A 27,607-nucleotide genomic window follows, 5' to 3' on the forward strand; every position below is an offset into this window, starting at 1 on the left:
GGAATCTGACTTAGTCTTGGTTTTAAATATGACTAATACTCCTCTTCCTTTAGCAGATGCACTAATTCATTTCTATAACCTATAGCCTCCCCCAAAGTGCAGAAACTCCACAAGTGAAATTTGTTGAAGCTGAACATCAGATCAAAAGCTTCAGGCCTCTTCCAGCACGATTTCATCAGCTCTGCCTCCTCAAGAAGTCAGGAAAAAAAATACAGCCACATGAAAAGTAAATGAGCAGCTTTTTCTTACTCTGAAACCAGAAAATAATGACATGAAGCCCAGATCAAATGCAGCACTATCACTTGTCTTTCCAAATGCCAGCATTAATTCTCTCTCTAGAAGCTCCCAGAGACTTGTTAAACCAATGAACCCTATAATGTACTTTGCAAGTGAAAGGTCCTGGAGTGGAAGAAGTCAACTCCAATAGAAAGCCCTTAACAGGAATGCTGCAGCTTGCTCCAGGAGTTTTGCATGGAAGGGGATCTGCCTGACCTCGCTCCTGCCACAATCTCTGTTTTCTCCTTGGATCAAACAAGCAGTTCTGCAGCACTAGGAATGGTCTGGGCTTTTAGATCAAAACTAGTGTCTCAAAACCTGGAAATCAAGTCAGCCCATGCAAGTCACAAAGGGCTGGTTTGGTGTGTGCACAGACCAGTCAGGCATCTTTTTATACCAGAAACAAATTCTCTGTTTAACACATGCCTGATGAGCTGCATTTTCTCTGCACACCTGGGCCATGCCCCGGATGCTGAGTGCTCAGCCACGCTGTCATCCTGATAATCCTCCCTATGCCCTTGGGGGCATTTTTGGAGCCAATTTACACTTCTAATGTTTTTTTCTCTCCTGGAGAGAGAACTGATTTTGCTTGCACATTGTAATCCCTTCAGAAGAACTTTTCCCTTTTCCCCCTAGTTTTCCTCACTTGTTGTTATTACTTTTTTCCCCCTAAGTTTAAAAATTAAAGCCTTTGCTCTGAAAGAGGGCAAAGAAAGAATGAAGAAGCTTCAAACCAAGGAGAAAAACCTTAAAATCCGAATTTCCATGAACAGCACAACAAGTCTCCTCCTGCATTAATGCCACCTCACGAAATGGCGATGGCCTCTGCAGGCAGCTGCCTAAAAACACCCACGGCTCCTCAGGAAAACAGAAATGCAATTCTTATATTTCCCCCCCCCCCTAAAGATTTAATTTTTCTCTCTTCACATTCAGCCCCTCGGTGACTCCCGAGAGCCCTCTGCAAAGCCATAAACTGACTTTTGGAGGAGCTTTTGGACACCCCCGGGATCCTCCCCCGCGCTGCCGTGGGGCCCGTGGGTGTGTGAGGGGCTGAGGGGTCGAGCGCCTGGACACTGATAAATAAATATCGGCACGCAGGGATACGGGCCCGCCCCCGCCGCGCTGCGCAAACGGCGCAGGGATACGCAAACGACGTAAGATGGCACCGCTGGCGGCAATGGAGCGGCGCTACGCAAATTGCGTAAGGGGCTGGCAATGCTTGCCGCGCTACGCAAACGGCGTAAAGGGGCAACGGTAATGGTAGAGGAGGAAGTTACGTAAGTTGCGTAAGACTACGCAAATGGCGCAAGGTCACTGCCCTCAGCGCTACGCAAATGGCGGAAGGACCCCGGTGGCTTCCTAAAGGCTTGCGGAACCTTTCCCGGTTCATCCTAGTCCTCTCCAAAGGGCTCCCAGTTTGCCCCAGTCCCTCCCTAAGGGCTTCCAGTTCCCTCCTAAGGGCTCCCAGTCCATCCCAGTCCCCTCCTAACGCCGCTGCCCTCAGTGCTACGCAAATGGCGTAAGGAAGGACCCAGTCCCCACTTAAGAGCTCCTAGTTTAACCTAGTTTATCCAAAAGCCTAAAGTCTCCCAGTTTATCCCAGTACCTCCCAGTCCCTTCCTAAGGGCTCCCAGTCCATCCCAGTCCGCCCCAGTCCGCTCCTAACGCCACTGCCCACAGCGCTACGCAAACGGCGTAAGGGGCTCTGCCGTTGCCCACAGCCCTACGCAAACGGCGTAAGGGGGCGCCAGAAACGGCAAGGGAGGGGACCTACGTAAACTGCGTAAGGCTACGCAACTGGCGTAAGCGCCCTGCCCTCAGCGCTACGCAGAAGGCGGAAGGGCCCCGGTTCCTTCCTCGGGGCTCCCAGTTTATCCCAGTACCTCCCAGTCCTTTCTTAAGGGCTCCTAGTTCATCCCAGCTATCGCCGCGTTCTTGCGCTTCCAGAATTTTCTCCCTCCGCTTCCCAAATATAAAGGGACTTTCTGTGCTGAACACCGAGCCGGGAGCGCTGACGGGCTCGGCGCAGGGGCCGTGTGGTATTTGGTTTCTCTACAGATCGTGTTTTTATAATGACGGGGGAAGGGAAGAAAGGGAGCTGCTCCTGCCAGCATGTCAATATGTTGCAAAGGACTGGAGCTGTCAGATCCAATTAGTCCTCCAGTGAACCATTTAGCTGCTGAAATAAATCCAGTCCCAGGCACGGAATCAGCAGGATTCGAGACAGAAAAGCCTGTGTGGGTACTCAGGGCATTGAGCTCGTGCAGATTCGTGCACAGGTGCAACTTGGTACATTTTAATACTGAGTGCTTTTGATACACAAACTGGCCACCGAAACTCCCTCGGGTCACAATATGCAAAGGTGGGACAGCTTTATCCAGAACACATAGACCACACAATTTCTCAAAGCTGGATCAGAATCTGTGCCAGACTGTGGTGGAACCATGAAAGCCACCCACAGGAGTTGCATTTCCCATTCAGATATCAGGTGGGGACAAGTCCCTGCCACAGGAATGGTAAATCCATGGTGGGGTGGGAAGGGCCAAGATGCTGCCCTGGCAGAGGTGGATGTGCCACTGCAACATCTCCCAGCAACGCTGCTGTGGGTGGAAAAACACCATTAAGGTGGGACAAAGTCTAAGAAAGCAACTGCAGAGTCTGTCTCCTCTAAATGTGATGTCTCCATCATCCAGACACAAAATGCTTTGGACCTCCCTGCACCAGTCTTGCTTTTCCAGCTCCTTAAGTGCATCAGAACAAGACCAAAAAAATTACTTCTTTTTATATTCTTGTAGTGAGTTGACCCTGGCCAGATACCAGGTACCCACTAAAGCCGCTCTCTCACTCTCCCTCTGCAACTGGGCAGAGGAGAGAGAAAAAAAAAAAACAACAAACCAGCTAAAAATTCATAAGTAGAAATAAGAGCTGGGAGAGGTCAGTGACTGATCACCTTCATGGGCAAAACAGACTCCAAGTGGGAATAGTACTTAAATTTATTACTGACAGGATAAGAGCCAAAGAGTGAGAAATAAAACAGTCTTAAAAACACCTTCCCCTCACCCCTCCTTCCATGTTCTCCCTCCTTCCCCCCAGCAGTGCAGGGGGACGGGAATGGGGGTCACGGTCAGTTGTTGTTTCTGCTGCTGCTCAGGGAGAGGAGTTGGAGTCCTTCCCCTGCTCCTGTGGGGTCCCTCCCACGGGAGACAGTCCTTGATGGACCTGTCCAGTGTGAGTCCATCCCTCGAGCAGCAGCTCTTCCCAACCTGCTGCCCCATGGGTCACTCCTCCATGGGGTCAGTCCTTCACGGATGAGCTGTACTTGCGTGGATCCCCCACAGGGGCCACGAGTCCTGCCTGGGAAAAACCTGCTCCAGCCTGGGCTTCCCTCTCCATGGGCTGCAGGTCCCTGCCAGGACCCTGCTCCATCCTGGGCCTGCCACGGGGTCACAGCCCCCTTCCTGCATCCACCTGCTCCAGCGTGGGAGCCTCCATGGGCTGCAGGGGGGTCTCTGCACCCCGATGTTCCCCCAGGGGCTGCAGGGGGGTCTCTGCACCCCAATGCTCCCCCAGGGGCTGCAGGGGGGTCTCTGCACCCCGATGCTCCCCCAGGGGCTGCAGGGGGGTCTCTGCACCCCGATGCTCCCCCAGGGGCTGCAGGGGCACAGCTGCCCCACCCTGCTCTGCCCCACGGTCTACAGGGCCTGAGCTCCAGCACCTGGAGTACATCCTGCCCCTCCTTCTGCACTGCCCTTGGGGTCTGCAGTGCTGTTCCCATGGTCTCACTCCACTCTTCCCTGGCTGGAATTCTTTCTTTTTCTTAAATATGTTATCCCAGAGGTGTTACTGTCACTCCTGACTGGCCTGGCCTTGGCCAGCAGCAGGAATTCTGTCCTGGAGCCACTGGCATTGGCTCCACGGGACAGGGGAAGCTTCTGGCAGCTTCTAACAGAAGCCAGCCCTGTAGCCCCCCCGCTACCAAAACCCAGCCACAGAAACCCACTGCACCCAGTTACTTCCACTTGCCCCAGGATGGTTCCAGTTTCCATCAGGATGATCCCAGTCACTCCCAGTCACTTCCAGTTTATGCCAGTTGCCTCCAGCATGCACCCTGTCACTCCCAGTTACTTCCAGTTGCTTCCAGCAGGATCCCAGTTGCTCCAAGGATGTTCCCAGTTGCCTTCCAGCATGGTCCCACTGGCTCCCAAATCCCCCCTGTGTAGTTCCAGTCACTCCCAGTTTGATCCTGGTCCCTTGCAGTCACTCCCACTGTGATTCCAGTATGGTGCTGGTCACTCCCACTATGATCCCAGTCACTGCCAGTCACTCCTAATAGGATCCCAGTTGCCCCCAAGGTGGTCCCAGTTGCTCCCAGTCACTCCCCCAGGACGGTTCCTTTCACTCTCAGGGACTCCCAGTCTGAGTCCAGTATGGCCCCAGTCACTTCCAGTCACTCCCTGGAGGATGCCATTTGCCTTTTGCATGGTCCCAGTTGCTCCCAGTATGATCCCAGTATGAGTCCAGTCACCCCCAGTATGATCCCAGTAACTTCCAGACACTTCCAGTATGAAGCCAGTTTGATCCCACTCATCCCCAGCATGGCTGCAGTCCCTCTCACACACTCCCAGTATTATTGCAGTCACTCCCAGTAAGACCCCACTAGGGGCCCAGCTGCTCTCAGTATGACCCCAGTACAACCTGATTAGGGGCCCAGTTGCTCCCAGTATGATCCCAGCCACCCCCAGCGTGGTTTCAGTTGCTCCCATTCACCCCTACTATGGTTCCAGTCACTCCCAGAATGATCCCAGTCTCTCCTAGTAGGATCCAAGTTACCCCCCAAGTTACCCCTGCATGGGCCCAGTTGCTCCCAGTCACCCCACTGTAGTTCCAGTCTCTCCCAGTCCCTCCCAGTATGACTCCAGTATGATCCCAGCGGCACCCTGTATGGTGGCACTCACACCCAGGATGAACCCAGACATTCCCTGTCACCCCCAGGATAAAGCCATTTGCCCCCAGCAGGGTCCCACTTGCTCCCAGTCACCCCACTAGAGTTCCAGTCTTTCCCAGTAGGATCCCTGTCACTCCCAGTCTCTCCCAGTATATCCCAGCTGACCTCAGCATGCTCCCAGTCACTCCCAGTACACTCCCAGGCAGTCCCAGTATGATCCCAGTCACTCCTGGTCTCTCCCAGTATATCCCAGTTGCCTCCAGTGTGGTCCCATTCACTCCTGAATGCTCCCAGTAGCTTCCAGCATGATCCCAGTTGCTCACAGCCACTCCCAGTCACCCCCAGTGGGGTCCTAGTGCCTCCCAGTATGATCCCAGTCAATTCCAGTGTGATCCCACTTGCTCCCAGTATATCCCAGTTGTGCCAACATGGTCCCAACTGCCCTCAGAATGCTCCCAGTCACTCCCAGTATGACCCCAGCCACCTTCAATGTGGGCACAGTTGCTCCCAGTATGATCCCAGGGTTGCCCAGCATGGTCCCAGTTGCTCCCCCTTCCTCCCAGTGGGATCCTAGTAGCTCCCAGTTGCCCCTAGCATAGAACCAGTTGCTCCCAGTATGATCCTAGTCTGATCCCAGTATGATCTCAGTACAATCATAATTGCCACCAGTATGATACCAGTGACTTCCAGACACTTCCAGTATGAAGCCAGTTTGATCCCACTCATCTCCAGTATGGCTGCAGTCCCTCTCACACACTCCCAGTATTATTGCAGTCACTCCCAGTATGATCCCAGTATGACTCCAATAGGAGCCCAGCTGCTCCCAGTATGATCCCAGTTGCCCCCAGCGTGGTTCCAGTTGCTCCCAGTCATCCCTACTATGGTTCCAGTCACTCCCAGCCACTCCCAGTATATCCCAGATGCCTCCACCATGCTGTCAGGTGCTCCCAGTATGATTCCTGTGGCCCCTGTCACCCCCTTTTCTCTCCCCACAGAGCTCCTGAGCCGCCGGCGGCCGCAGCCCCTCCCTGGGGCTTCGGGCCCAGCCTGGACCCCCCCCATCCCCGTGAGTATTTTGGGGGGGTTGTGTGTCCCCCCTCCCCTGCTGTCACTCTGCCTCTGCCCGGCTGCTCCCAGTGATCCCAGGAAAGCTTCCCAGTTCTCCCCAGTCCTGGTTATTGGGGGGCAGTGGGGGAGGGGCTTGGGGGAATCCCAAGGGGTGGAGCCGAGTTTGGGGGGCCAGAACCAGCCCCAGGATGGATTGGGAATGGGGACCCCCCTGTGTTCCCCCTGTGTCAAGCCACTCTGGGAGGGTCTTGGTGGGGCACCTGCCCCTTAAAAGGCACCCAGCTCACCCCAAAAGGTGCTGGGACCCCCCTTAATCTCCCCATGGGCCCCGGAGAACCCCCCAAACATATTCAGAGCCCACCCAGGATCCCACCTAACCCCTTTTTTGGGGTGCTGGGACCCCAAACTGAGTTGGAGGAAGCTGGGGATTGGGGGATGATGTGGAAGATGTGAGAGGAGGGAAAAATGGGGGTTGGGACCCCCAGAGTAATCCGGGGGTGGGGCCTGTGGATTGAGGGGACTTTGGAAAAGTGGGAGGAACAGGGAGAAGGGTGGAAAAGGGAGGGTGGTCTGGTGGGTCGGATGGTCCTATGAGGGTCTTTGGGCACGGGTGTTGGCAAAGGGGGATGGCCCCCTGAGCTCCCAACTTCCTGTGGGGTGCTGGGGGCTGCTGGATCCAATCTCAGCCTTGGATTATGCCAACAGTTTCAGTTTAGAGGAATTACAGAAGTGTGACTGAACCATTTAGGTCCCCCAGGTTTTAATGATGGCAAAGCAGATCTATTGATAGAAATCAATTTATTTAGGGTTACAAATGATCAGACAAAAGATCTTCATTACAGTTATTTACTGTACAATAGAAGCACTAAAACTACCAGGAGTACAGGATAAGACAGGACAGTGCTCTACACTAAAGCAATTGTTGAAGCAATTCTACTCAAGCTGGCACAAAAGCAATAATTCTTAATTAGAGATGGATGGAACTCCCTCAGACCAACGTTCATGGGGAGATCTCTGCTCTCAACCTCCAGCAGTGACCCTGGGGGGGTCCCCAGCTAAGGCAGGAATCTCCACACACACCCCCAGGAAGGGTTCTGTTGGAAGAAGCTGCCCCTGGGAAAGGGGACTGGCCCTTTCTGGTAGAAACCTCAGTCCGCTCAAGTGCAAAGGGCCGCTATGACCCCCCCCAAAGGACAAGACAGTTGGGGAAGGAAAGAGGGGCTTGGCTAACAGAGATCAAAGATTTCATGAGGTAAAACCAGGTTCAGTTCAGGCTGAGGGCGCTGCGGCACCGCCCGTGCGAACATTCCTGACGGGAGCGCGGCGGGCGGAGGGCGGAGGGCGGGGGGGGGGAGCTCTCTAAAGGCGGTGCGCGCGCAGAGCGCCGTGGTTGCTTCCGGGAAGCAAAGATGGCGCTGGCTCCGTGCTGCACTGTGAGCTGGCGGGGCCTGCGGGAGAGCGGGGCTCTGGGGATCCCCCCGGGGGCTGCGGGGAGCGCGGGTGTGGGTGGAAAGGCTGGAGGGCTCGGGAGGGTTTAGCCGAGGGGTTCGGGGGTTCCCGAAGGGCAGAGCGCGGAGCCTGGAAGCCGCGCGGGGGGGGGCTCTGTCAACGCCCTGGCTGCACTGCGCAGGCGCGCCGGCGGAGTACTCAAGAGGGAACTTCAACTCCCATGAGGCTCTGCGCGATCCGCCATTACTTTTCCCGCCACAGCGCTCCTGCCGGCCCGGCGAGCCGACCCCAGGGAAAGGGGATCCCAGTGACCCCCCCCGAACCCCAGAGACCCCCAACACTCAGCACACAGAGACGTCACAGGGAGGGGGTCCCGAGGGTCCCCTAAAGCCTAGCAGTGTGTTCCGGGGGTCCCCAGCCCCCAGGGGAGGGGTCCTGGGGGTGCCCCCCAAAGTCTGGGCGGGAGATGTACCACATCCGGGTAAGGAGATCCCAGTGCCCCCAGTATAGACCAGTGACCTCCCAGTGACCCTCAGTTCAGCCCAGTAACCCCCTCAGTGACCAGCCAGTGTGTTCCAGTGACCTCCCACTGCCCCCAGTATGGCCCAGTGATTCTCCAGTGAGCACCCTGTAACCCCCAGTATGGCCCAGTAACTTCTGAGTGTCACCTCGTGTGTCCTGGTAATCCCCCAGTAACTTCCCAGTCCTTCCCAGTGCTCTTCCAGCATCCCTCAGTAACCCCCCAGTCCCTCCTAGTGCCCCCTGTTTCCCCCCAGTGTGTCCCAGTATCCCCCAGTAATCCCCGAAAGCCCCCCAGCTTTCCCCGTGTCCCCAGATGCCCTTGGCCTTTCTGTGAGTGTGTGTGTGGGGGGCGTTTTTGGGGTCAGAGGGTCCAGTGGGGGCTCCTGGGGTGAGATGGAGAGTTGGGGACATCAGGGATGGGGTTTGGGTACACTGGGGAGAGTGGGAAGGGCTTTGTGGGCAGTGGAATTGGGGGTGTCAAGAGGGGAATTGGGGTGATCTGGAGGCCCTGGGGACATTGGAGACACCAGGGGAGTCTTGAGGTCTTAAGGGAGGAAATTAGGGACACCAAGACTGTCTTGGGGACACCAGGGGGGTCTCAGGACTCATCTGAGCGTGCTGCTGCCCCTCCTCTTTACCCGCAGACATTATTAACCCCACCCAAATGTCCCCTAACCTCCATTTTCCTTTCAGTCCCCTCCCCCTACAGATCCCTTTGCCCTCCCAACACCGCTTTTAACTTCCCTAAATGCACCTAAAGCCCCCCAAAACCCTCCAACTCCCCATCCAACCCCTCTCCCTGATCCCCCCAAAGCTCCCCCAGCTCCCTCTGAAATGCCTCCAACCCCCCCCAAGGAGGGATCACCTGGCACCCTGGGACAGGAACACAGTGGGCTGTACTGGGGGCACTGGGCTGTACTGGGAGGGCATTGGGGGCGTCTCAGGTGTCCCAGGACAATGTGGCCCAGCTCCAGGAGAGATCTGGGGAGCAGTGAGGTACTGGTCTGCACTGGTTTGTGCTGGTCTGTCCTGGTCTGTCCCCCCAATCCCCCAATCCCCTCCCCAGCTCCCCCAGGGCCCTCCCACACCCCAAAGCCCCCTAGACCCTCCCAGGCCCCTGACTTGGTCCTGCTGCCCCTTGAGCATCTGCAGCTGCTGCAGAACCAGGCATTTCATCAGCAAATGTGCAGGTGACCCCAAGCTGGGGGTGTGTTGATGTGCTGGAAGGCAGGAGGGCTCTGCAGAGGGACCTGGCCCAGCTGGATCCATGGGCTGATTGCAAGGGGATGAGGTTCCAGCAGGCCAAGGGCCGGGTCCTGCCCTTTGGGCACAAGAAGCCCCGTCAGCCCCCCGGGCTGGGGCCAGAGTGTCTGGAGAGCAGGCAGGCAGAAAGGGAGCTGGGAGTGTGGATGGACAGGCAGCTGAAGAGGAGGCAGAGTGTGAGCAGTGTGATGTTAGAAAAGCAGGCTAAGTTGTGGACTGGTTGTAGAAGGAGGAGGAAGCCCAGAGGCCAGTGCAAGCAGGCAGCCCTGAGCTTGCACATGATGTCCCCTCCCTGCAGGTTCCTGTCCTTGAGCCCAGGCCCTGAGGTGAGGCTGAGAAGTGGCGCGGAGGTGAGCCCAGAGCTGTCCCTGAGGTGAGGCTGAGAATAAGTGCAAGGCAGAGGTGCTGCTGAGGAAGGAGAGCCCTGTGGTGGGGAAGAAGACAAAGCTGTGAGTGCCCATCCCCGAGCAGGTGCTGTGTCCATCCCCTGTGTGCCAGGTGAGCTGGGGCTTTGCTGCAGAGCTGCGGGCGCTGATTTGAGGGTCTCCAAGTGCTGAGATGGTGGGCACCCAGGAACACAAACTGTGCCTGGCCACAGAGCCTGCAAGGAGGAGCAGAGACAGCCGTGGCAGTGTGGGGGTCCAGGTTGTCCCTGTGCCTTCCCCTGCAGGCCCTGGCTGTCCTTGCTGGGCCCCTGTCCATCCCCATCAGGTCCTTGCCCGTCCCCCCCGGGCTGAGCTCCCCCCAGGAAGTGCCGTGGAGCTGAAGCTGCTGCCATCCCCCCCTGCAGCCGCTGCCCCAGCCAAGGGAGCAGCAAAGGCAGGACCAGGAGCAGAGGCAGCATCAGGGGAGCCCTGGGGGGGCCGGGAAGGTCTTGTGTGGGTCAGGAAAGAGGCGCTGGGCACGAGGCCGGGGCTGTGCTGAGCAGGCCCAGCCCTCACATCCCCCCAGCCAACGCCGGCTGCCCGGGGAGCTTGGGAGGGACCCCCAGCCCGTGTGCCCCACACTGAGCTGGCAGAGAGAGAGCCAAGGGACAGGGCCACGGGCAGGGCCACGGGTGAGGGACAGGCAGGGCCATTGCAGGGCCACGGTGAGGGCACAGCCTGTGGCAGCAGAGCTGCCCAGGGCCGGGGGCAGCCGGGGGTGTTGGTACCAGGCAGTGCTGGGGCTGAGCAGAGCACGAGGCCTCTTGCAGACTCCTGGAGCAGCCTCCCACGTGTCAACCCTATTCTCAGGGCACAGACATTTCTTTGGGCCAAAGAACCTTAAAACAGTTGGCACTGACTACACTTTACCACCATCTGTTCTCCAGCTGCTCTGCTGGTTCAGAGCAGCACAGTAAGACAGTGGGGATCCCTGGTATCCTTGGAAAGGCAAGGTCCAGAAATGGGGAGGAGGGGGGGCAGAGAAGGGGAAGCCTGGACAGTGGGGACCCCTGGGATCCCCGGGACAACAAAGTGGGGAACCTGGAGAGGGGGAAGGTCTGGGAACGCCGCACCCTGAAGGTGAAAGTCAGAGCAGAAGGGACCCTTGGGACCCCCAATACTGCCAGCATCCCAAAGTGGGACCCCCAGCATCCCAGACAGGGCAGACCCTCTGAACCACAGAGGGCAGAGACCACAATGGGGGAAGTCTTGGGAGCGCTTTTTTAGACAGAATTTTCATATTCTTGAGTATTTTTTTCCTGAATCTCAACTTTTTGCAGTCTGGGGGGGGGCTTCATCTTGCTATTTCTGAGAGGTTGTTTGCCTGAATCCTGGTGGTTTGGGTTTTTCTGGGCTGAATCTTGGTGTTTTGGAGGTTTTTATGGACACAGGATGCCCAGTGAGTTCTAGAGATGGACTTGGGCAGGAGGAACCCCCAAGCCAACATGCTCAGCCCTTGTTTTCCCCCCATCAGGATTTGTCCTTCCCAAAGCTTGGGCGGATGGAGGAGGAGGCTGCGAGGAAGAGGAAGATGCCTTGGGCCCCCCAGGCAGGTGAGGAGGAAGTCAGTGTCCCTTTGGGCGGGTGTTGTGCTGGCTCTGTCAGCCGAGCATGGCCCCGGCTGCAGGACAACCCCGCTGGCGCCGCCGTCCTGCCGGGGCCGGAGTTGGGGGGATGTCCTTGGCCTTCCCTGTGGGCCGGAGGCAAATCCCCTCCCTGTCCTTCTTGCTTCCTGCCCCAGGCCCCGAGCTGAGGACGGAGAGCCCGGAGGACAAATCCCCCCGTGAGACCCTGGTGGGAGAGGCCGTTTTGAAGGGCTCCCCGGCGCAGGAAGGCAGCGGGGAGGGAAAGGGCCGGAGATCCCCCCGCAGGAGGGGCTCCAAAGCCATCCCAGGGTGCTCTGAGGAGGAAAGAGCCAGCCTGTGCCAGGAAGGCGGCCGGAGCTTGAGGGGGAGCTCTGAGCTGGTGGTCCCTGATCAGCCTCCCAGCAGGGAAAAGCCCTTCAGGTGCTTGGAATGTGGGAAGAGCTTTAGGAGGAGCACCACCCTCCTCACCCACCAGCACATCCACACTGGGGAACGTCCCTACACATGTGGGGAATGTGGGAAGAGCTTCAGGCAAAGCTCCAAGCTTATCCAACATCAGCGCATCCACAGTGGGGAATGGCCCTACACATGTAGGGAATGTGGGAAGGGCTTCAGTGACAGGTTCACTCAACGCATCCACCAGCGCATCCACAGTGGGGAACGGCCCTACACGTGTGGGGAATGTGGAAAGAGCTTCAACTGGAACTCCAACCTCCTCACCCACCAGCGCATCCACACTGGAGAACGTCCCTACACGTGTGGGGAATGTGGGAAGAGTTTCAGACACAGCTCCACCCTGCACTCCCACCAGCACATCCACACTGAGGAACGGCCCTACACGTGTTGGGAATGTGGGAAGAGCTTCAACTACAGCTCCAACCTCCTCACCCACCAGCGCATACATACTGGGGAGCGGCCCTACACGTGTGGGGAATGTGGGAAGAGGTTTCAGACCAGCTCTCATCTCCTCAGACATGAGCGGACGCACACAGATGAGAGGCCCTTCCGCTGCACCGACTGCGGGAAGGGCTTCAAGCAGAACTCCACCCTCCTCACCCACCGGCACATCCACAGCGGGGAGAGGCCCTACAAGTGTGGGGAGTGTGGGAAGAGCTTCATCCGAAACTCTAAGTTGACCAAACACCAACGGACCCACCAGTAAGGGAAGCCCTACCAGTGCCCCAACTGCAGGAAGAGCTTCGGCCGTAGGACTGACACGCAAAAAAGGTTTCAAAAGGTCTTCAGGATTTTGAGTATCTGCACTCCAACATCAATTTATTCTTTTGAATATGTGTAAGTTTAACCTCATTTTAGTCTGAAAGCCAAATTCACCACTACCCCATTCCCTGATAACCGTAGGCTGATTCTGACAAGTGAGGCAGAAATTACCCACTGCCCAGCAAAAACCAGTGGGGCCAGCCAGTGGTCTCTGCCCTGGCAGCCCAGTTTCCCCAGTCTCATCTCAAAATGACCAGTTACACTGAAGCAAAGAGCACTGGAACCAGTGCAACAAGCCCCAGTCTGACTTTCACACCTGCCCATGTCTCCTGTTTTCTGCTGCTCTACAGACTTCCTTGTTTAAAATACAATGGAAAAATGAACAGTTTTTGGGGTTGTTTTGGTTTTGGGCTCGGGTTTTTTTTTTCCCTCCACTGTTCTCATTACCCTCATTTCAAATCTATTTTGGTGTTTGAAGATGAATTAAAATTTTGAATGATTTTTAATGTTAATGCCTTGACCAAAGTATCAAAACATGAAAAATAAAAAAAACAAAACACCACGAAGCTGTCCATTATTGTGACAATCAAACACTCAGAAGTACTAACATAAGCACAGTGAAAAACCCATAAATAAGACCATTAAAATAATTTTAATTTTTTTATGTTAATATATTTTTACTAAGCTTAACATAAGGAAATTTAGTTCCTGACATCAGCTTTCCCCACCTCTCAAAAAGGTAATTTAGTTACATCTTAGTCACCCTTGAAAGGCTCTTTCCAGTTGGCTTGGCCTCTGCCTTAGACACTCATGAGATCTGCCAAAACCAATTTAAGGGCAAATTTCCCCACCAGGTTCAGCTGCATTGGTTGTACCAAAAACTTTGCAAGTAACCCCACAACTTTCATCTTAAACTCTTCTCTCAACCTTGTAAAATAATTAGCAGTAAACAGACCTGATAATTAAGAACACGTTCTTGTTCTCAAAGTCATTCATACACCAAAAAGATGCCACAGGAATGGCCAAAATATTAATAGCAACTTCTACACTTTGGAAATCTACATTTGGTTTAAAAGATTTCACAGTGGTTGTTTCCTTAGGAATTCAGGCACATTTTACTAACAAGTTTCAATAAAGTTACAAAAACATCTTCCTCCACTAAGACACAGGCAGTGATCCTAACCTGAGGTGGACACTGAAAAGCCCAATTTTTTTCTTAGCTGTCATGAGTCTTTCATTCCTTCTGCCACATCAATTAGGCATCAGCCCATTTTTCAAGCTGCTGTTATCTACCAGCTCCTGCTTTGGTTTCCAAGCCCAGTATTTTGGCCACAATAAAATCAGGGCCCTGGGCAGTCATGTCAGAATGACAAAGAGTACTGACCCTCCCTGCCAAGGGAGACAAACCATTCCCAACCTCGACCAAAGGTTCAAGGCAACGATTCTGAAACAAAATTTACAAAGTTTTTCTCTTCAGTTTTTTGCTGCAATTCTCTGTTGCTCAATTAAAAGACCACAGCAGTGAAAGACAAGGCCTGATGGCCAAACCCAGGGCTTCAGCCACTTGAGGTCTATTGAAACCTTCTGTTCCTCGAGTGGGAGGCTGAAATCCAACACGTACAACACCCACGCATGAGACACCAACACATTGACCAAGTTTTCCAGAGTGAAATCTGAGGCTTCAACTTAAAAACTGAGGTGACCTCCCCTGGAAATGGAATTTCCTCCAGCAGAAGGAGCTGAATGGACAGAATGAGGCTGTGAACAAACCAAACCTCAAGGTCTACGTCTCAAAGTCCATTAAAGCAAGGTTTTAGTCTCGAAGACACATCCCTGGTAACTTTGACACTGCAGGAAAGAGCAGACGTGTCCTTTCTGGCCAGCAAAGTCCATCATGAGTTCCTGTCAGAGACTGCACAGAACATGAGTGCCCTGGACAGCCCTAGTTCTGCTTTTACCACCATCAGATGTTCTGTAAGCACAGCAGTCAAAGCACAACTCACGTAGGTTTGGGTATTTTCAGCTAAGGCTGTTTGCCAGGTTTCTCAGATTTAGAGAGGAATTCCCAGTAAGATGTGACTTTATTCACAGATGCACTCTTTTTTGGGTGTTATTTTAAAATAATAAACTGTATTGCATTAAGCAAAGTATGTCAACTTCAGTAAAGCTTCAATAAAGTGTCGGGCGACTGTTGAGCACCTCAGTGAATTCATCTGTAAGCAAAAAGCTCAAGGGCATTGTAGTGGCCTTCATCCCTCTGCACACAGACATCACCTCCCAGCTCTGCTTCTCTGCTTGACCACCTTTGCCCCTCCAACTGCTCCCCGCAGCATCCCAGCTCTCTTTTGCTGCACAAGTGGAGTGCTCTCCTCAAGTCTTGCACCTGTTCTCTGCTGCTCTCCTTCCCCGCTCCTTTCACCATCTTCAACCCTGCCTGTTTGTGGAGCCCACTCTGACCCCCTCCCTCCACAATCTCCTTCTGGCCTGCCATCTCCCAAGCAGATCTCGGGCTGCTTTGGAAAGCCTGATGGCAAAGCTGCTCTCCCTGACTTGCACGTCTGCCCTGCTCTTTAGGCAGGACCAGGCTAAGGGGCAAACGATACGCACGCCACGTGGAAGGTGAAATCACCTGCTTCTGCAAGACTCTCGGAAGAAAGTGCGGTATCAAGGTAATGAGCTCCCCCGTTGCTGAGACTCTTGTCCGTGCCATCGGCAGGGCACTCCTGTGAGCCAAAGGCACCCGGAATCGGTGGGGTGACAGGGCCTCAGTGTCCCTGATGAGAGGGTTCCTGCTGTCCCCAAGCAGGGACTGTCTGAGGGCGGCACTCTGCTGGTGTCCCAGCAGCAGCTGCAGCTCTCCTGCCCAGCAGTGAGCCCTGGTCCTGTGCAGGGCCAGCACCCCGTGAGCATGAGCCCAGCCCTCCTGCCTCAGCCTAAGGACCCTCTGCTCTCGTCCTCCCCTACACAGTGACTGTGGGCACTGCTGCCAGCACTGCTGGGCACCTGTGGCCAGGGCTGCTCTCGCTGCCCATCTGAGCAGCACCAGCAGGGGCCTTGGGGTGACATCTTTACTCTCCTCCTTCCTGCCGCAGCCCTTCGAAAGATACCTCACACGCTCGGAGAGGACGCACATCGTCCTTGAAGCCCTGGAGCAGAAAGATGCACAGAATTATCAATGGATACCTGGAGAGCCTCGTCCATGGGTTGAACCATTTGGGTGGAACCTTTACAGAGGGCGCAGGATCATAGCAAAAGAGATTTTGTGGCTGGCCACGGATGACCCGTGCTTCTTCCTGACGGATGTAAGTGGCCTGTGGCTGGATTGCCCTGCCCTTCAGCCCTAGAAGGCCTTGTTCCTCTCTCCATCCCTCCCTGCCAAACCCAGGTGTCTCAGGCACCTGAAGGCACCTGAAGGCACCTGAAGGCAGCAGAGTGACATGGAAAGGGCAGCTGAGGCTGCACTACCGTGGTAGCACTCTCTTCACCTCTGTCCCCTTCAGGTGCCAAAGATTTTGAGCTTCCTGGATGAAAGACTGCCAGGTGTGAAGTGTGAACTTGTGCAGGAGTGCTTCCACTCCCTGCTTCTGCTGCTAGCAGAGTTTTTCCCAAGGAAGGTAGTTGCCACACTGTTGAGCATCGCTCCACAAGGAGACAGGTACTGGCCCTGAAAAGCCTGAGGGTTTGTTGGCTGTGGGGAGATGGAACCTGAGACTCTCTGGCTCCCAGAGCCAAGGAATGATGGAGGACAGCCCTGAGGAGAGGGGTTCTCCATCCCACCAAGCTTTCCAGCCCTGCTAGGTTGCCCAGGCCTGCAGCAGACAAAGCTGGCCCAGCCAGCCCAGAGCCACCCTGCTGCTCCCAGCCTAGAGGGGAACACCAGCTCAGTGCCCTGCTGCCTGCCCAGGCAGGGCCCCAGGCACCTGGGCTGGCCCGGCCACGCTGCACTCCAGGCCGCCCTGCTGACACAGAGCTCTGCCTTGCAGTGTGGCCATGCAAATGTGGCAGAGCATCTTCTCAGAGCCCAAGATTGGAGACAAGATATTATGGCCATTCGCTGTCATGCTCTGGGTCGACTGGTGGCCCTGCAGTCTCAGCGCTTCTTCTTCAGAAAGCAGCTCCACCTCTGACTTGGCTGTGAGTTACCAGAAAAGGACTTGATCCCCTGCCACGAGCCCTGCAGACTCTGCCAGGCTCTCACTACTGTGCTTGCTTCTACAGCCATTGCCCAGTGGCACTAGCATGAAGTTTGAGTGGGAGGACAAAGACGAAGAATTTGAATACCTTCAGAATGACAACTTTGATATCGATGAGGAGCTTCCAACCCTCCCAGCCTCCCAGGTGCTCGACGGCCTCATCATGCTGTGCGAGACACCTGAGCTGGTGAGCAGGGTGGCATCAGGGACAGCCATGGTGGCATCCAGGGCTCTGGGGCTGTGGGTAAGGCGGTGGCTTGGCGTGGGCTGGGAGGCAGGTGTTAGAGGAAGTGCTGCCAGCTGCCTTGATGACATGTTAAGTCCTGATGGCTGCCTGAGGAGCTTTCCAGGCATGGATCTTATCACAAAAAAGAAACTCTGTCCTTCATACAGGCAGGAAAACTGGAGTTCCTGGTGCCACACATGATGGAGCTCCTGTGGGTTGGCAGAGAAGACCTCAAGACAAAGGTCGTTATGATCCTGCAAAGACTGATAAATCAAAACCTGGAGAAGAAAAAGGCCAGCCCCATGGATGAGTATTTGGTGGAGAACCTGCCGCGCTTCTTTGACATGGTAAGGTTCATGTGGGAGCGTGAGCCCTGAGATGGGCACTGGGCAGTGAGAGCTGCCCTGCACCCAGCCCTGTCAGCAGCTCTGGCAGCAGGCTCTGCTCCCCTGGGCTCTGGTGGCTTCTGGGCCTTGCAGCCCAGTGCAACTTGTCCCTGCTCTGGAATCTGAGCCCAGGGCATCTCCCTCAGTCACCATCCCCATCCCCTTTCACTGTGGGCAGGGGGCTGCTGTTTCCAAAGCTCACCTTTCCTCCTTCCTCCCAGGAGAGCAGCGACATGCGAGAGGCCTTTATCTGCCTCTTCAGAGACTACCTGGGCTCAGCAGTGCTGAGGAACAACAAGCAATTGAAGACGTCTCTGTGGAGTGCACTGGTCCCGCTGCTCATTCGCACAAGTGACCAGTCCCCGAGCGTGGCCAAGGTACACATTGGAAGGCTGAGCACTGGCACAGAGAGAGGTGGGCTGGCCCGCCCTGTGGGGCCCAGGCAGCAGGGCAAGGGCTGCTGGCAGTGGGCAGCCGTGGCCCAGCGCAAGCCGTGGGAAAGGTCCCTGCAGAGCCAGTGCCAGCAGGGATGGAGAAGCTGGCACAGCCATTTCCAACAGCTGCCCTAGGGCTCCAGTAGGGCTCGTCAGCAGCCTGTGACCACCAAAGCCTGAACAGGCACATCCCCACAGGCTTCTCTGCTGTCCCTGGCATGTGTCCAAAGACAGGGCGTCCAGCCTCAGGCCCTGTCCTGCAGGGCTGTCCTCACACGTCCCCTAGACACTTTGGTGAGGGCATGTCCCAAATCCTGAGGGCAGAATCTCCCCAGCAAGAAAGCCAAGAGCTCTCCTTTGCCAGCCATGCTGCTACCTCACCCCTTCTGCTTCCATGCAGGCCGCCCAGGAAGCGCTCCTTGCTGCAACAAAGCTGCTCAAGTGGAGGGAGCTGAAAGAGCTGGTGAAGAAGCAGCAGATGTGGAGGATTAGCGAGTGCTTGGTAAGGCCAAGTGCCAGGGTGCAGGTTGGGTGAGGCTTAGCCCACAGGCAGAGCCCACTGTGTGGGCCCAGAGCCCAGAGGCTGGAGCTGCAGCCCAGTGTGTGCCCTCCAAGAACAGAGCCCCAGGGGCTCCTCTGCAGGCCCCTCTCCCTTCCCTGCAGCCAGCGGGAGAGAGGGCTCTGGGCAACACTGAGTGCTGGCAGGAGGGACTGCTGCAGCCAGCGGGGGGGCTCTGTGCCATGCCCGTGTCCCTGTGCTCTCTCCAGGTGGGGAAGGACAGGAGCAGGGCTGAAGAGTACCTGCGTCAGGGCCTGAGCTACCTCAAGGACCCTGAGGCCAGTGTGCGAGAGGCGGCCATCAGGTTCATCGGTGAGCCCCAGCCCCCGGGGTCCCTCTTTGGGCAAGCTGGCCCCTGTCCCTGCTCCTGCAGCCACAGCCAGGCCCAGCCCTGGGGCTGCCTGAGCCCCGGCTGCCGCAGGCTGGGCCTGGGCCTCCCTCTGCCACCCCTGCCCACGTGGCTGGGCTTGGTGGCCACTGGGCTGAGTTCCACCCCCTGAGCTCCTGGTGCTTCCTGGGCTCATCCCGGCTGAGGGGGAGCAGGGTAGGGCCAGGGGCCGCGCTGCTGGGAGCCCGCTGGGGAGCAGGGGCTGACGGAGCTTTGTGCCTAGGGGTGGCCACGCGGCACCTGAGGAACCGAAGCCAAGAGCAACTGGATGAGATCTGCAGCGGTGAGTGGGGAACATGGGCTGGAGGGGACGTCTGGAGGTCTCTGCAGACACAGGGCTTCATCTTGGCTCCGTTTCTTTTGCTCACAGCTCTTCAGCCCTTGAAGACAGACAGCAATGTATTCGTCTCCTGCCTGGCAAAACAGACCATCAGCATCCTGGAGGCTTTAGGACCAACACCGAGCCCTCGATTCAGGCCAGAAGCACTGCTCTTCTGGCGCCGACGTCCACAGCCATGAGGACCTTCCAACATTCGCAGGCTCCCAGGCGCTGTGTGAGACACCTGAGCTGGTGAGCAGGGTGGTGTCAGGGACAGCCATGGTGGCATCCAGGGCTCTGGGGCTGTGGGTAAGGCAGTGGCTTGGCGTGGGCTGGGAGGCAGGTGTTGGGGGGACTGCTGCCAACTGCCCTGATGCCATGTTAGGGCCTGATGGCTGCCTGGGGAGCTTTCCAGGCATAGATCTTAACACAGAAAAGAAACTCTGTCCTTCATACAGGCAGGAAAACTGGAGTTCCTGGTGCCACACATGATGGAGCTCCTGTGGGTTGGCAGTGAAGACTCCTGGACAGAGGATGTGATGATCCTAAAAACCTGATGTGTCCAAACCTGAAGAAGAAAACGGCCAGCCCCACCGATGAGTATCTAGTGGAGAACCTCTCGCGCTTCTTTGACACGGTAAGGCTGATGGGGGTTTGTGAGCCCTGAGATGGGCACTGGGCAGTGAGAGCTGCCCTGCACCCAGCCCTGTCAGCAGCTCTGGCAGCAGGCTCTGCTCCCCTGGGCTCTGGTGGCTTCTGGGCCTTGCAGCCCAGTGCAACTTGTCCCTGCTCTGGAATCTGAGCCCAGGGCATCTCCCTCAGCCACCATCCCCATCCCCTTTCACTGTGGGCAGGGGGCTGCTGTTTCCAAAGCTCACCTTTCCTCCTTCCTCCCAGGAGAGCAGTGACATGCGAGAGGCCTTTATCTGCCTCTTCAGAGACCACCTGGGCTCAGCGGTGCTGAGGAAGCAGAAGCAGTTGAAGACGTCTCTGCCAAGTTGCCGAGGTTTGACTGGCCCTGTCCCCCTGGAGCTGGAAAATGGGCACCTGAGGAACCGAAGCACAGAGCAACTGGATGAGATCTGCAGCGGTGAGTGGGGAACATGGGCTGGAGGGATGTCTGGAGTTTCATCTCGGCTCTGTTTTTCTTCTCACAGCCCTTCAGCCCTTGAAGACAGACAGCAGTGAAGTCGTCTCTTGCCTGGCAGAACAGACCATCGGCATCCTGGAGGCTTTAGGACCAACACCGAGCCCTCGATTCAGGCCAGAAGCTCTTCAGGTACCAATGTCCACATCCATGAAGAGCTTCCAACATTCCCAGGCTCCCAGGCGCTGTGTGAGACACCTGAGCTGGTGAGCAGGGTGGTGTCAGGGACAGCCATGGTGGCATCCAGGGCTCTGGGGCTGTGGGTAAGGCGGTGGCTTGGCGTGGGCTGGGAGGCAGGTGTTGGGGGGACTGCTGCCAACTGCCCTGATGCCATGTTGGGGCCTGGTGGCTGCCTGGGGAGCTTTCCAGGCATGGATCTTATCACAAAAAAGAAACTCTGTCCTTCCTACAGGCAGGAGAACTGGAATCCTCATGCCATCAAATCTTCACCAAGAACCTCAATTCAAACTAAGAGCACTGCTCTTCTGTTCTCACTGAGCCAGTTGGAGGCAGCTGTGATTTAATAAAGCAGCAACAATGGGCCCAAACCCATGGTGTCCTTCAGATGCGCCGTGTCCTGAGCAGACTGCGTCCTGCTTGTCCTGCCCTGCTGCCTGCAGGACAACTTCCCCCTTGGCACACCCCCAGCCCCAGCCTTGTTTGGGAAGCTGAGCTTTGGCTGAGGCTTTCCCCAGGGGAAGCCTCCTTTGTCTCTCCTCAGGGCAGTCCCCCCAGCACCCAGCCAGGATAGGGCACAGAATGAGTGGCCCCAGCTCTGCCTCCCCAGGGGTGTCCATCCCACGAGGCGGCTGCTGTTGCTGCATCACCACCTCCCCTCACCAGAATGGATTTGGAAGGCTTTCCAAGCACAGGGAGCCAGAGGGGACCAGAAGGAAACCTCAGGGCTCCCAGAGGGACTAGAGGACAAACAGGGAGTCTGGGTCACTGCCCCCAGGGCAGAGGATGGGCCTCCACTGTCCCTCTCTTGCACCAGTAGCATGTTTCCATCTTTTCTGCCCTGGGGAAAAAGAAGTATCCTTTGACTTGGAAGAGCTGATTAGCATCATCTTGTGATGCCCTGGGAGGGGATTAGTTTTGACAGAGTCACCTACAGGAAAGTTTGGAGACCTCCCTCAGTGTGCCCTGTGCCGGTGCTGAGCACAGGGAGGGAAACACACCAAGAGTCAGACGGCCCTGCCCAGAAGAACTGACTGCCTGAAAGAAGTTTTTGAATTTTGTCTTTTTTAAAACCCACTTCCTTCCTCAATATTGCCTGTGGCACTAGTGGCTGAGAAGGGATAAAACAGCAAAGAAGCCTACAAAATATGCTCCAAATAAAATGGATTTTCTAGTCCCATGGCTGGAAAATGCAGTCTCCGGGATAGTTTCCAAACTAGGAAAGAGAGTGCTTCTTCCACTCTACCATGTATCTCATCTGTCATGAAGTTTCTCTCCCTACAGATGCTATAAGGATTATTGGATGTCATACTAAGCATGCTCACAGTTATCTACTGATGGCCTTGCCTTTCAGAGAGGGTGCTGCCATGGGGGAAAGCACGAGAAACTCTGTCCTTGGCAGAGGCTTTGCTTTGTCAGCCTCTTGAATCTGGGTGTTGCTCAGGGCAATCAGTGGAAGTTTCAGAGAACAGCACTTCTTATTTATCCAATCAATCAAATAAATCCCAAGTTGACAGAGGCTTGCTCTACTTCCTGCCCTAAATGTCTGTCCTCCTTAGCAGGTGGACTGGCACGACCTGGCTCTCTAAAAGATCCTCTTCCAATCCTTTGGCAGTTTCCATAGATGCCAAACAAGCATCCTTGTGGGAAAGGGAAGAAAGGTGCAACAAGGAAAGGAAATAATGAGAGAATAGCTGGGCTAAACTGGGCTCACTGAAGTAGTGCTTGATAGACACTTCCCCTGTGTGTACCAAGGGGTAAAAAATAGGTCTGTCTCCTTTCCCTATTTACAAATCCCTAAAGGAAGAAAGTTGCCTGCTCATCATCCTGTAAGGAAGAGGGGAAGGCAAAAACAACAGTGAAAACTCGGCAAATTAATTTTTTTAAAACCTCAGGGAAAAGAATCCCCAAAGCTTCACCTCCCTTTAGGCCTTGGAATTAAAGGCCTTCCTGTTTACCACCAGTGCTTATGTGTTGTGGTGCCTTATGGGATTTTCCTGCTTTGACAGTGTTTTGAGACAGTTCATTGTGCCCTTCAAGTCCTTCCATGGGCACACACACCCCCCACTCTCACCAGTGTCTGGCCCTCCAAAGAACACAAGCCCTGATGATTTGTAGCTCCCACTCCAGTGGTTGGCACTTGGACCTCCCTCCATACCCAGAGCTCAGAGCTCCCTTGTGCCAGAAAGTGTAAAGATATTGTGCCTCATTCTGCCAAGACAACCCTTGGAAAAAAGTGTCCCTCTGTGTTTCCTGGGATAAGAGCACTCTATTGTCATCTTCCAAAACCTTGGAGAGGTCCCAGAGATCTCCCAGGAAGGAATTTGGGGCCTCAAGCACATGACCCGTATATAGAGGCTGAGGACTCAGGGGTCAGAGGTGCGAAGACTGAGGACAGTAGAGGAGTAGCCTGAGAGGTCTGGAAGGGGGGTGTCAGAGCTGGTGGAGCTTTTCTTCCTGTCAGAAAACAGCCTAAGAAAGAACTAGTGCCACCAAGGGCAGCTGGGGTGGCCTAGACTGGTGACAAGAAGTGAGAAATTTCCCTCTGAGGTCAGTGTTGTGGTACAATATGTCACAAAGAAGGAGTCTGGATGAGCCCAAGGCTTTGTGTGTGCAGGAAGAGCCAGGGAGGACGCAGAGATGTCAGTGCAGGAAGGTGCCAGCCAGGTGGGGCAGCCGGGGGGATGACGACAGCCTGCAGGAAAAGGGGCAGGGCATGGACACCATAGGACAGCCTGGGCTGGAGAGGAGACAGGGATGGGGAGAAGCTGAAAGGCCCTGACAGAGTCACCTTCTGCAGGCCTTTGGCCATGGCTGCTGTCTGTGCCCCTGATGCCAGGAGGAGGGGAGTGGCCCTTGCAGCCCTGGGGCCTCATGGCCTCCTTGTCCCTGCTCAGCAGCCTGGCAGGTGCCACCCCATGGTCCTGCCCTTGGCACTGCACATCCCACATCCCAGTGGCCCAGGAAGAGCCCTGTGGAATGAGGCAGGGACAGGATCTGCCTTCCCAGGCGCTGGGGGTCAGGGCTTGACCCTTCGGATTAAAGAAACATGTCAAGGTTTATTCAGCATCAGAGCCACCTTTCCCTTGCTTGTCCATCCTTGTCATCACTGTCTGCAGTTTTCTGCTCCAACTGGAATCTGGGGATGCTTTCACAGTCATGTCTTTCAGTGGGACCCATTAACAGTACAAGAAACTTCAGTATTTCAAACTCATTTTGACTTCTTGAGAACTTGTTTGAACTTCCTCTCAGGGACTGAGTCTCATGTAAACAACAACAATCCCCCTGAGGGTCATGAAATGCCTGGGGCTGTTGCTGTGCTGCTGAGCTGGGCCGGGCTCCTGGCACACAGGGAGCTCCTGGCAACCAAGAAGAGCTTCAAAGAGACAGCTCTGCTGGTGAGCAGCTCCTCTGCACAGCCCAGCAGGGCTGAGGGCACTGCCTGCAGCACCCAGGGCACAAAAGCAAGGCAGAGAGATGAGAGGCAGCCTGGGCTGGGAGGTGACTGAGCTCTTACTACGGGAGAAACCTTCCCAGGATTTGAAGGAAGAATTCTCTGGCTGTAGGAAAGTTTAACTTCCCTTCCTGGAGGGATCTCCTAAAGCTGCCACATCCCACAGCTTACAGGATCTTTCAGCAGGACTCTCCCAGTTGCTACAGTGCAGGGGAAGTGGCCATATGGCAGAGCAGGACAGGAGCTGCAGGCAGCAAGGGCAGAGAGGAGAAGGGAGCAGGAGGTTCAAGGGATCCTGGGGTGGGAGGACAGGGCAGAGCTGCTCAGGGCAGGAACCTTGCCAGCCCTTTGCCATGGTCAGGCTGTGGCTGCAGAGCAGTGCAGGTGAGTTCCTGCAAGTGCCTCTGCCAGCTGCCAAATGGCAGCAGTGGCAGGAGCTGTCAGGATGGCTCTGCTGGATTTGCTGGGGTGCAGCAGGAGAAGCTGCTGCAGAGCAGGACTTGCTGCTGCCCCATCAGAGGCCCAGGGCCAGAAGGTTCCCTGTGGCAGGGCTGGCTGTGGGGTGGGAAGGTGGGGGTGCAGCCAGGGGTGCCCAGGGCTGTGGTGCAGAGCAGGGTCCTGCCCCCAGGGCTCTGTGTGCTGGGGCAGGGACTCTGCTGCCTGCCAGGGTCAGCTCTCAGCCCGGCCAAGGAGCTGCCATGGCCCTGCAGGGAGAAGGGGTGGGTGGAAGGAGTGACCCCTCAGGGCAGGGCAGGGCTGGGCAGGGCTGGGCAGGGCCCTTCAGCTGCAGGCTCAGGGCTCCTCACAGCTTCATCTCCACCTCCTCCATTTCCAGGGGCCCTTCTCAGGAAGCACATCCCCCCAGAACACCTCCCCCTTCCCAGCCACCACAGGCTGTCTGGGATCTGCTCTGCAGCCCCTGCCCAGGCAGAGCTGCCCCTGGGCACTGGGCTGGGGATGGCTCTGGCAGCACTGGCAGGGAGCTGAGCTGGGCACAGGCAGGGGCTGCTGGCAGGAACAGCTCCTCACCCAGAGACAGGCAGGCAGGGAGAGGCAGCTGCTGCCACAAGGGCTGGGCAGGGGGATGTGGGCCCCTCCCTGCTGTCCCTGTGGCACAGACCCCTTCCCTGAGCAGCTCCTGCCTGGGCTCCTTTCCCAGCCTAAGCAGAGCCTGTGCCCTCAGGCCCACGGGGGCTGGGCTGTGCATTGCCCTGCAGCAGCCAGAGCCCAGGCAAGGACAGGGCCCTGATTTCCAGCTGTCTCTCTGTGTCCCTCCTCCCTTGGCAGCACTATTGTGGCATTTCACTGCCATCCCCTGCTGCCTGGGCTTTCCTTGTTCTCACCAGTGGATTTTCTGAGCCAGTGTGGTGTTTGGGGGGGGCAGATTCCTGTCCAGACACAAACCCTTTGGGTGCTGCTGTGGGGATGTGTCTGTGGGAGCCAAGTGCCCAAGTGCCCTCCAGGCACCTTCAGGGGATTCAGCTGTTTGCCTGGGTGTCCTGCAGGGCTGCAGATGCCCTCCAGAAGGGCACAGCTCAGCCATAGTATCTCTGTGCTGCAGAGGATCCCCATGGAGAAAACTCCTCAGTGCTAAATCCATGCAAATGCTCTGGGCAGCTGCAATGAGTGTTTTGTGTCTGAGTCCGGGAGGGGAGAGATGAAAAGGTGAGGAGTGTGTCAGTCTGTTCTTTGGACATGGATTCCTGGATCTCTGTGCAGTTTCTTTGGAGGGGAACAGTTGAGTGTGATGCTCCTCCAGCTCCAAGCTGCCAGCACAGGGCAGCTGAGCACAGGACTGATGGGCAGAGCAGCTCTTTTCTCTGCACTAAGGGACTGTCTCCGTGCCCCTCAGAACCCACAAGACTTGACCTGCAGTGCCATAGAAATGTCAGGGATTTCAGACCTCCACAACCACTCCTAACTGTGGCAGGTGCAACTGGGTGAACAAATACAAAGAATTCCCTCAGCTCAGTCCTTCATTTGGGCAAATTGCAAACAGCAAAGCTGAGAAGCTCTTTGATGTATCATGAGTACATTTAATTTGAGATCACCCTGCATTCCAAGTTCCCTCTCTGAGCAGAGCAAGAAGGAGTCTTTGGGAGCCCATCATAGAGTTACTGATTCCAGTGGTCCCCTCAGCCAGCAAAGGCCAGAGCTCAGGGGAGGGAGCTGCAGGGAGGTCTGAGTGAAGAGAGAGAGCCTGAGAGTGGGGTGGCTGAGACGGGTAATGTTAGGCTGCAGAAGCCTGGTGTAACTCAGCAGTGACTTTTCCTCCTCAACAGATCAAAATACCCTGGGGAAGGAGCAAATGTCCAACAGCAGCTCCATTTCCCAGTTCCTCCTCCTGGCATTTGCAGACAGGCGGGAGCTGCAGCTCCTGCACTTCTGGCTCTTCCTGGCCATCTCCCTGGCTGCCCTCCTGGCCAACGGCCTCATCCTCAGCGCTGTAGCCTGTGACCACCACCTGCACACCCCCATGGGCTTCTTCCTGCTCAACCTCTCCCTCACAGACGTGGGCTGCATCTGCACCACTGTCCCCAAAGCTATGGACAATTCCCTCTGGGACACCACAACCATTTCCTACATGGGATGTGCTGCACAGCTCTTTTTCTTTCTGTTCTTCATGTTAGCAGAGTATTTTCTCCTCACCATCATGTGCTACGACCGCTACGTTGCCATCTGCAAACCCCTGCACTACGGGACCCTCCTGGGCAGCAGAGCTTGTGCCCACATGGCAGCAGCTGCCTGGGCCACTGCGTTTCTCAATGCTCTGCTGCACACAGCCAGTACATTTTCCCTGCCCCTGTGCCAGGGCAATGCCCTGGGCCAGTTCTTCTGTGAAATCCCACACATCCTCAAGCTCTCCTGCTCACACTCAGGCTACCTCAGGGAAATTGGGCTCATTGGGGTTACTGCCTGTTTAGTGTTTGGTTGTTTCATTTTCATTGTTTTCTCCTATGTGCAGATCTTCAGGGCTGTGCTGAGGATCCCCTCTCAGCAGGGACGGCACAAAGCCTTTTCCACGTGCCTCCCTCACCTGGTCGTGGTCTCCTTGTTTGTCAGCACTGGCATATTTTCCAATCTCAAGCCCCCCTTCATCTCCTCCCCATCCCTTGATGTGGCCCTGTCAGTTCTATACTCTGTGGTGCCTCAAGCACTGAACCCCTTCATCTTCAGTCTGAGGAACCAGGAACTCAAGGATGCCCTGAGGAAAACGATGACTGGATGCTTTTCAGGAGCAATAAAGCGCCTGTGTTCTGATGCATAGCATTCAGAATGGGACTCCTTAATGGACCAGCCTTCTTGCTCAGGTTTTTCGTGGAGGTCATTGGGTTATCCTTGTAATATTTTTCTCTGCAATTAAATATTATTATGCATCTGCCTTCTAATTTAGTGTCTACCCATGGAATTTGACCCAGAGATGTATAAATGATGAATTGTTCTCTCTAAATATATAAACAAAATAAAAGACCCTGCAGTGTCTTCTTTGTCCAAGACTCTTCTGCTCTGATGTTCCTAAAGGACAGCACACTGCAGGACAGGATGTATTTGCAAACAGGAAGGGGACAATA

General features: G+C 55.7%; 2 protein-coding genes across 2 annotated transcripts; both read left to right on the forward strand.

Moving 5' to 3' along the window:
* The first annotated feature begins 11,544 nt into the window (after nt 1-11,544).
* LOC135405340 (zinc finger protein 239-like) lies at nt 11,545-13,323 on the forward strand. Its single transcript, XM_064640017.1, has one exon. It carries the CDS (start codon nt 11,560-11,562, stop codon nt 12,694-12,696), a length of 1,137 nt encoding a protein of 378 aa, XP_064496087.1. The 5' UTR covers nt 11,545-11,559; the 3' UTR covers nt 12,697-13,323.
* A 13,020-nt stretch (nt 13,324-26,343) lies between these two features.
* Nucleotides 26,344-27,303, forward strand: LOC135404987 (olfactory receptor 14J1-like). The gene has a single exon (XM_064639710.1). It carries the CDS (start codon nt 26,344-26,346, stop codon nt 27,301-27,303), a length of 960 nt encoding a protein of 319 aa, XP_064495780.1.
* Nucleotides 27,304-27,607: the final 304 nt, after the last annotated feature.

Source organism: Pseudopipra pipra, chromosome W (genome assembly GCF_036250125.1).
Source record: "Pseudopipra pipra isolate bDixPip1 chromosome W, bDixPip1.hap1, whole genome shotgun sequence".
Lineage (NCBI taxonomy): Eukaryota > Metazoa > Chordata > Aves > Passeriformes > Pipridae > Pseudopipra > Pseudopipra pipra.

Bases quoted from the DNA above. Each gene is read 5' to 3' on its own strand.
- LOC135405340 (XM_064640017.1), top strand. From the start codon at position 11,560: ATGGCCCCGGCTGCAGGACAACCCCGCTGGCGCCGCCGTCCTGCCGGG.
- LOC135404987 (XM_064639710.1), top strand. From the start codon at position 26,344: ATGTCCAACAGCAGCTCCATTTCCCAGTTCCTCCTCCTGGCATTTGCA.